This window comes from Epinephelus fuscoguttatus, linkage group LG1 (assembly GCF_011397635.1).
Source record: "Epinephelus fuscoguttatus linkage group LG1, E.fuscoguttatus.final_Chr_v1".
In the NCBI taxonomy this organism is placed as follows: Eukaryota; Metazoa; Chordata; class Actinopteri; order Perciformes; family Serranidae; genus Epinephelus; species Epinephelus fuscoguttatus.
Window position 1 is genome coordinate 14890159 of NC_064752.1, and position 9294 is coordinate 14899452.

Here is a 9294-nt window from a genome sequence, read left to right on the forward strand (position 1 = left end):
AAATAATCGATGACAAAAAAATACAAAGAACAAAACATTTGATAGATGCATGTACTCTCCGCCTGCTGGTTATATGACAGGGACTCAGGTGGAGACACGTACGAGTTATCTGTGATAATAATCTAAAGGGGCCTCTTAAAAACTCCCTGAGAGAAACCACGTCTGCATTCCTCTCTGGCTGAGTCCATCATCGCTGACAGGAGATGATGGTCAGCTATGTTGCCTCAGTCGACTGCTTTGTCATTCCAGCTCCATCATTGCTGACAGCGACTCCTTTCTTAAATTACAGACCAATAGGAGAGCAACAACACTTGATTTACTTGTATTGCGGCCTGCTAAACCAGAAGGACTTTTAAAAAAAAACAAATTAAGTGTGTTGAGAGTGAAATCTTTTTTTCTCATTTTATAACAAAGTCAAATCAAAACTTTAATAAATATCATATACTGGTGGACAATAATCTTTTAAATGAAACTTAAAACACATTTTTACAACTACTGCACTTTTAAAATCCTTCCTGAGAGTCACCTGTGACCCTTTTTATCAGTGTCATAATTCTCTACATGCCAGTGTAACCTGCACTTTCTCATGTTCACTCACTGTTGTCTCAACACTGACCCTCTCATCTTTCAGCAGATGCTGCAGGGGAGAATGAAGGAGGTATGGACCGCTTATTTAGGCAGAACAAAGGCTATGTTTGTGCAACAGCGGAAAAAATGTTGCTCTGTGGGATGTTTCATGCATAAAGTCTTTCGTTTTTTAAAATAAGTTGCTTCACAAACTAAAGATTTTACTTTGCTTTTTTATGCACACACAGAAGACGCAAAGCCCAAGATAAAGTAAGACCAGAGTTTAAATATATTCATACAACTTAAATTGAAAAATAATTCTCTGTGTAAGACACATTAAGATGAAAAGAGTTTTCCATCTTCCTCCTCAGGGCTGGTTTTGTGCCCGGCTTGGCAGCACCCAAAATCCCAGAAGGAGAAAAAGTGGACTTTGATGTGAGTTCATCTCAGAACTGATCAAAGTTACACCTGCAAGCTGTCTTTTTTTTTTTTTTTAAGGGAAGGCAGATTGTTGGATACGCTCACGTTTCAACTTCTTGTTATAATTTCAGGACATTCATCGAAAACGAATGGAGAAGGACCTGACTGAGCTCCACTCTCTGATTGATGCTCACTTCGAGCAGCGCAAGAAGGAGGAAGAGGAGCTCATCAGTCTCACAGATCGCATTGTATGTCCATATCTTCTACTGCAATATGTAACACGTTTTGTCTCCAGTAATCAAGTGCTGTCTTTCAGTTTTGAGTTTACAGGATTTTGTTTTGGTGTGTAAAATTTTCCTTCCTGCTTCAGGAGGCACGCAGGTCAGAGAGAGCAGAGCAGATGAAGATCCGGGCAGAAAGAGAAAGAGAGCGGCAGAACAAACTAGCTGTACGTATACGAGGACAAATAACATTTACAGATCATCACTGTGAGACGGACAAGCTTCCTGAACCCTATCAGCTACAGAAACATTTTAAAAACTGGCTTTTTCAAAGTGTAAATATTTCATTCCCAACTATAAAGTATACTAACAACTTCAATTAAGCTAACACGAGTGATTAAATGTACCATGACAGGAAGAGAAAGCGAAAAAAGAAGAGGGAGAAGCGAAGAAGAAAGCAGACGATGATGCGAGGAAGAAAATGATTCTGTCCAACTTGACCTTCACTGGATACAAGGTGAAGAATTTCTGTATCTTTAAAACATGTCATATGCTAGATTAGAGGCGCACTAACCTCCTGTGTATATGTACACATCCCTCTCCCTGACCAGCAGACACAACCCGGCCAAAAGAAACAAACAGAAAGAGAAAAGAAGAAGAAGATCCTGAGTGATCGACGCAAAGAGTTAAATATTGAGCACATGAAAGAGGACAAACTCAGGTAAAAATAAAAATCCAGTAAGAAAACTGTCTCTAGACTCATTCCAGATACTTCTCATGATCTATCACTGCCTTCTCTGTGCCGATGCAGGGAAAAAGCCAAGGAACTGTGGGATTGGATGCGCCAGCTGGAGGCTGAGAAATTTGACCTTAAGGATCAGTACACAAAGCAAAAGTATGAGGTAAGTTCTTTTCAACACAAGCACCATTCACTGTTGTGGCTGAGACTACCATACAAGGTGCCACCTGTATGATCACTTCGACACGTACACTCTAATGGCAAGGGATCAAACTCCCAGTCCTCTGACTGGTAGATGACCTAACTCTACCTCCTGAGCCACAGCCACCCCACATGTACATAGATTCTTGTGGTGGCATCATAATCATGTAAACATCACCAGGGACTCAGGCCAAACTGTAAACAGACCATGACAGAAAGATTAATGATAACATTTCCTTATATAAACTAAATATCCGACGACCAGTTTTGTCAGTTACTGTGAGCGGAGTTCAGGCAAAGATCACAAGATGAGGTGAAGTAGCAGAAAAAGTTTAAAAAGCTAAGATTGAGAAATTAAATATAATTATATCGAACATATATAATGCACTACAAAAGCAGAGAACAGCAGTGGCAGACTCAGGCTGTCTGAGAGGCAGGGGTGAAAAATATAAAAGGGCACCAGCAGGTTTCCCATAGACTTTTCACGGCACTGCATACATTTTTAGGCCACCCTAGAGCACACTTTATGATGATTCATCTACCACAGGAGCATCTAAGAGTGCACTTTTGCAGCAGTAAACTGTGAAGAGAAAATAGGGCTAAGTTTTGATGCTAGTTAGCCAAATTGTTTCACAGATTAGTTGTAATAATCAAGTTTCTATCATCCTCAACTCAATGTTGAACAAGTACAATTAAATAATCTTTAACATATTTAAACTACTTTTATTTACTGCTACTTTCTTGGTGTTAGCAGGACAAGCTAATTTAGCAAGTGTTAGTCTACTTCTCTTCCTCAATCGTGATGGGTTTCAGCTATTGATTTATGTGTCGGCTGTCAGACTATGATCAATCACAGGGAACTATTTCAAAAACGTAGAGAAATCAACCTTCAGCTTATGCTAGCTGTGACCATTTCACCAGGTAGCTTTGACTTAACCCAGTCAGAGTTCAGTGACTGCAGTTTCTAAATTTTACTAAATCATCATTGATTTTTTTTTTATTTCATCACATTTCTTGGTGTCACTTTTTTTAAATGGAGAAACAAATGTTTAAAAAGTCAGATTCAGTTTTGAGCAAATAGGCGTTTTACTGTATTTTGGCTTTAGTGAATGTCAATTAACGTTCAAACATCTTTTTCACAGATCACCGTGCTAAGAAACCGGGTCAGTGATCATCAGAAAGTGTAAGTATTGTTCATAGATGCTAACATCATGGTGCACATATTATGATTTCATTCAGTGCCTTTTAAGGCCCCGATCACACAGGAGGCGTTTTGCAGGTTGCAAAATGTGAGGCACACCGCACTGCCTTTTTTTAAAATTGAATGCCAGTAGTGGAAAAAAAAGCTTGCTGAGTCTTTTTATTGTTTCAAGGCACCTCATCATCACCTCATCTACACTTTCCCGTGTAGTCAATCTATTTTTTGTTACAGTATTTAGTATCTAGTTCCTAAAGTGGACAGGCAGAGGGTACTTGCTGTAGCTCTGGTTGAGGGTGAGAGGCTGTTAGCAAATAGTTGGCTGGGCACAGGGAAACAGAGATCTGTGTGGGTACATGAGACCCTTAAAAAGAGGGTGGATCACAGGGAGTACCACCAGTTGGTCCAGGAGCTTCACCTCGAGGGTGGTTGTTTCCAGGCATATTTTAGGATGACTCGGGGGCACCAACCTGTTGTCTATCATCAGGCTGTATAGCTCTGGACATCTGGCAACCGCTACAACCATGTTCTCCTCCACTGTTTACCAACTGTAAACTTGTTGTCATGACCACCACAGAAGGACCACCTCTCAAATCATCCGGTTAGACAATGAGATAAAAAAGAGAGATGACTTGGGCCATTTTTCTGCTCTGAGTTGAAGTTTTTTCAACTCGAGGAGTTCAGAGCACTCCGGCAAAAACACCAGGCACCTAGACTACAGAAACATGAGGCGGGTAGCAACGCAAAAACAGTTTCATTCTCATTAAAACAATCACAAAAAGCTGCCTCCAGCTGCTAAAACACTTTGTGTGTGTGATCAGGGCCTAACACGTTATGCATGGAACATATGCTTTTTTTTGTTTTTCTTGAGTGCGACTACACAGAATTATTATTATTACTATCATTATTATTATTATTGTTGTTATTATTATTATATCTATTTATTTAAAATTTGCTAGTTTTTATCGCTATATGTTATGTACAGTTTTATGTTATGTGTTAAAAAAAATGTGCTGGACCCCAGCTGTCACCTTTTTTTCCAGTGGTGGAATGTAACTAAGTAGACCTACATTTACTCAAGTAGTCCACTGTGGTTAAACAACAATTTTGAGGTACTTATTCCACTCTCTGCTACTGTGCACTTCATTTCACAACAATTGAGACAAATATTGTACTTTTTACTCTGCTATGTTTATTTTTTAACTAAAGTTACTAGTTTAATATCATATCAAGAAGTTAATTTTCAAGTTGATACACAATAAGACTTAATTTAACTCCAGAGTAAATATAGCCTATACAATATAATTTATAAAACATATATTAATACATAAAATTGCCCCCACATTTACCAGCTATAAAATTAAAGTGGCACCTTTATGCCTAAATAATTATAATCCAATAGTATAATAAATATGATGCTGAAATGAGCCATTCTCCATAATGAGCACTTTTGGTATTTCAGTGTATTTTGATCCTAACCCTTTTATACTTTTACTCAAGTAAAAAAAAAATTGCAGGACTTCTACTTGTAACAGCATATTCTGTATTGGTAGCCTACCTTTACTTTGGTAAAAGGTCTGAGTACTTCTCCGACACTGCCTCTTTTCATAACATAGTAGCCTGATATCTTTAAAACAGTGTATATCTTTCATTAAGATGGGCATACAAAATACTAAATGAGTATATGTAAAAAGGCAGGAAGTAACATTCAGGTAAGAAATGATCGGTAGTTCCCTGCAGAGACTCATAAGCCTGCCCTGATGTAAATGTTCACCTAGTGACCTCATCATGTTTCCACCTCCTCCTATTTCAACTTCCCCTCCGCCTCTCTCGCAACACTGCTCTCCATTTGTTTGAAGCGGCATCGGTTGCAGCTGTTTGTGCCAGCTGCCCGACAGCAGGACTAAAGTTTCCTGAGTGGCCAAACAGGACGTGGAAAACAAAAAGGGGACGAGTACATGAGAGGTGTTTCAACAAAGGGCAAGCTGGGGTATCTGAGCAACATATATATGCTCTCGGTCTCGAAGGAGCGATGGTTGTAACGGAGGTGCAACAGCTGAGAGATCTTTTAACTGCTATGTGATATCGTCTGTGTTAATGTAGCTCACAATAAAACAGTGACCGGGTCCTGATACCATCCAAATCATCTGGATCCCTCCTCCTCATCTCATGTAGGCTGTGCTGCAGTGAGGGCTCAGGCTATTAATAAGGCTTTATCACACTTATGGTTTTCCTGCAGAATATGACTTCTACATTGCAAACCAGTAATACTGAAATACTATGACTGATCATTTCAAACAAGCCTCCCTTTCAAATAGAGCCTTGGTTTTGAGAAAAAAAAGAAAGAAAAAGGATTGCTGCACTGGGTTAAGGTACCACGTAGTTAGCTGTAAAAAAAATCAGGTGCTCTCCAATGATGGGGCAAAGAGTCACATAAGGATAAAAAACAACGACTGGCCGGCTCACTCAGTGTAAAAGTCCAGGGCACAGGCAGGCGGTCCAAAAATGCATCTGAGGCACTCTGACTGTATCAGCTAGAGTTTTGTTGATACATGGACAACCATCACGCTTCCTTGTTGCTTATCTTTGTCATATATATCTTATATTTTTCATTTTGTGCCACTTAATGTGCAGGTATGTCACAATATCTAACAATTCTTACTTTATTTCACTGTTGTTTCCTTTCTTTTAATTTGGCATTGAACCTTTTTTCCAGTTACTAAATATGTAAACCTATGACCTATGTCACATGACCCCTACATGAGTTCTTAAATTGCACATCTGTTTCCAATGCATTTTACACCCTGATGAAGACTCTCTAGTCTGAACATGTTAGTTTATCCATGTATTAATAAGGATTTTTAACCACAGTCAGAGTGCCTTTGATGCATTTTTGGACTGCCTGCCTGTACAATGGACTTTTACACTGAGTGAGCTGGCCAGTTGTTGTTTCTTTTTCTAAGTGAAACAGATTTTTGTTTTTCAGAAACCTTCAAGTACAGCGAAAAAACATAATTCATAGCCCAGACAGGAAGTCTGAACATTGTGTTACTCGGTGGTGGGCACAAAATGTGTTCAAATTATGTGCTGGCAACACTAAAACAATGGCAGTGCAAAGTACATGACGATCTCTTGTCGTGGTGGACACACAAGTGGGAAAGTTTGTGTGCGTTGGATTGGTCAAACAAACATGGACTTTCAACCAGGACATCACTGTTCATGTCCATGGATGTATAAAGACAACTGGAAATAGTGTTGGAGACAGGGTCCCTGCTATGAAAGTTGCACAGTGGCGCATGAAGGCAAAAATGTTTGATTTCCTAGGTATAGAATTACCCGCATCCTCCACATCTTTGGGCTCACGGAGCAAGCACAGTAGAGACTTTTGTGAGCAGAGTGGCTAACTTCAGGTTTATCCCTCTGCTAACTTGATTGGGTATGAAATGATTAAATCGTACAGCTCTTCTAGACTTTCCAAATGTTATTGGACCGAATGGATGCTCAAAAAAAAAATATTCCCGATTTACAGATGTCACTTTCACTATGTAAGTCTATGGGTAAAAGTCTATTTGAGCCCAATGGCGTCACGTGACAGACCCCGAAGTTGTAATTCCACTGTTTGGTCGCTATGAAAATTGGCTTTAACTGCCTGACACACTTCCTGGGGACGTGTTTGTGACTTTATAGACTTTACATAGCAAAGTACTTTACGTGGGTCCTTCATGAAACAATGCAAAATATGTACATTTACGTCACCTACATCCCGTACGTAGTTATTTAACCAAAATCATGGTCTTTTCCAATAAATAACCAAACTGCGACTGTTCGTGTAAGACTTTGCACAGGCATCCTTTTCATGGTGACAGCATTGTTCAGAGGTTGTGTGCATTGCATGTATTTCTGTGAGACTGTGTTGTAATCTGTCAGTTTCAAGTAAAACTGATAAACGTCTGTATTCATAAAGAAGCTGCAGGGGTCAGGTACCTCGGTAGCAACAAGAGATAAAGATAGCAGTCAGCTATTTGGTAGCTAATCCCTTACAAAAGCAGACAGCTATGAAAAGCTCTCAGAACAAATGTGAAGCCAGCAGCAGCTCTCTGTAGAGCAGAGGTTTCCCAACCTGGGGTCGGGGCCCCTGGAAGGAGTCACAAGAAGATTATTTGGGGAAAGTAAAAATCTATGTACATTTTTCTTTAATCTTTGTATCATCCTTTTAAAATTGAAAAATTAGGCTATTCAAATTAAATGAAATTATAAAACTTGCCACCTGAGAGAGGAAAATTATCTTAAGTTGAGCTTTGCACAGCTCATTGAGATGCACCCTGTCATGATGGGTCACAACAGGTAGATGGTGCTTTGCGGTAAATATTTGGGTCAGCTGCTGTAGACAGATGAACTGCATTGGGACCAGACTTTACACTGACCTGATGAGACTGTAAAATAATAGTTTCAGAATGCCTTATCAAACAGATTCTGGTCTGCAGTTGTTCCATGCAACTGTAGGAAAACATCTTATGCCCAAATTCTGAACTATGAGCATATTGCTGCAAAAAGTTAACGTCAATAAATCCAGAGGTTAAGACTGTTAAGAGGAAGGTTGTTTGTCTCATCCACATGTGAGCAGATATCTGAAATTTCCTTTCTGTGACAACAATTTCCCTAAAATAATTTACATTTCAAATGCGGCTATAGAGCGTGCCTTATTTGCATCAGCAGAACGAATTAAATTTCTCAGGATCTCTGGAATGAAAAGATCGGTGACAGCATGAGACAGTAAATCATAGCGTTATAAGACAAGTATGTTTTTTTAATGGAAGGCAATGAACACGGTTCAGTAAGCATTACAGGTTGGGTAGGTTGTGTGCTGGCTGCTCTCTGCTGACTTTCACTTCATTCTCAGTTCAAAGGGTAGGAGAACCAAGCGTGGCCTGAGGAAGTAACACCTGACGTCAACCTGAGGGAAACCGACGGCACCTGACATTTATTGAGAATCAGAAACTGCATAATGATGTTTTCTAAATACTTGAACATGCAAGAACAAAATTACAAATGCTCTTAAATACGGTATCTGTGAACAAAGTGCATGCTGAGTTCATCTGAGGCAGTATAGAGGTAGAAGGCTGATGTGCTGCAGCTTGTGTTCATGGAGCAGGGAGGAGCGTAACACATGAAAATGACTTTACTATATGAAAAGAATTACGATGTGACAGCATTTTAATGTAACCCTAGCTTTATGTTCATTAAATCTGTCAATTTTAGAGTACTAAAAGTGAAGGTTAAACTAATGAATCGGTTCTTGTGTGTACTAGTTTGTGGCTGCAATGAATTAAAAAAATCTTTATGTACCAAACCAGAAATAATGTCTTCTTTCTGTTAAGTCATGGTTCGTTAACTTAATTGTGATGATATAAAAAACACACCTTCTTTAATAAGGTCAAATTCTTGTTGCCAAATCCAGGTAGCCTTGGCGTGCACCTACAGCATTACCAGCCTTCTATAAATGGCCACACATGAGGACGTAAATCTATCAGCGTAAAATGAAACAATTACGAGGCCTCATAAATCTAAACATGACCCCCAAATCCCCTCTTGGCCGCCAGTGGATTACACAGTTTGGACTGCGGAGGACCAAAGTTCAAATCTGGTCAACAAATTACATAATGCACCGAGCGCAACAACAGCTGCAGTGTCTGGCTCTATGAGCTTCTTCTTAAGCCTCAGAATATAAATTATAAGGGTGGAGTAAACAGAATTTGAAAGACATGTTGCTTATCTGCCCAGAAGCATTTTAAACTCCGCAGCCAAATACCTAGAGGGGTGTGACAAAACGTAAGCCAGGTTTAACGAAACTCTTTGTGCTGCACCAGTGGCTTCTGACAAATGAGTGGTAATGAGCTCAAATTCCCAGATTTAGGATTTAATAATTTGTCACCTTTACAACACGGAGA

The 9294-nt window shown here is 39.5% G+C and overlaps 1 protein-coding gene across 1 annotated transcript; it reads left to right on the top strand.

Annotated features, from left to right (window-relative positions):
- The first annotated feature begins 625 nt into the window (after positions 1 to 625).
- Positions 626 to 9153, top strand: LOC125897791 (troponin T, cardiac muscle isoforms-like). Its single transcript, XM_049591220.1, has 10 exons — positions 626 to 658; positions 816 to 837; positions 939 to 1002; positions 1119 to 1235; positions 1358 to 1435; positions 1624 to 1725; positions 1820 to 1929; positions 2020 to 2110; positions 3291 to 3331; positions 8247 to 9153. Exons 4-10 carry the CDS (start codon positions 1137 to 1139, stop codon positions 8284 to 8286), a joined length of 561 nt encoding a protein of 186 aa, XP_049447177.1. The 5' UTR covers positions 626 to 658; positions 816 to 837; positions 939 to 1002; positions 1119 to 1136; the 3' UTR covers positions 8287 to 9153.
- The last annotated feature ends 141 nt before the right edge of the window (positions 9154 to 9294 follow it).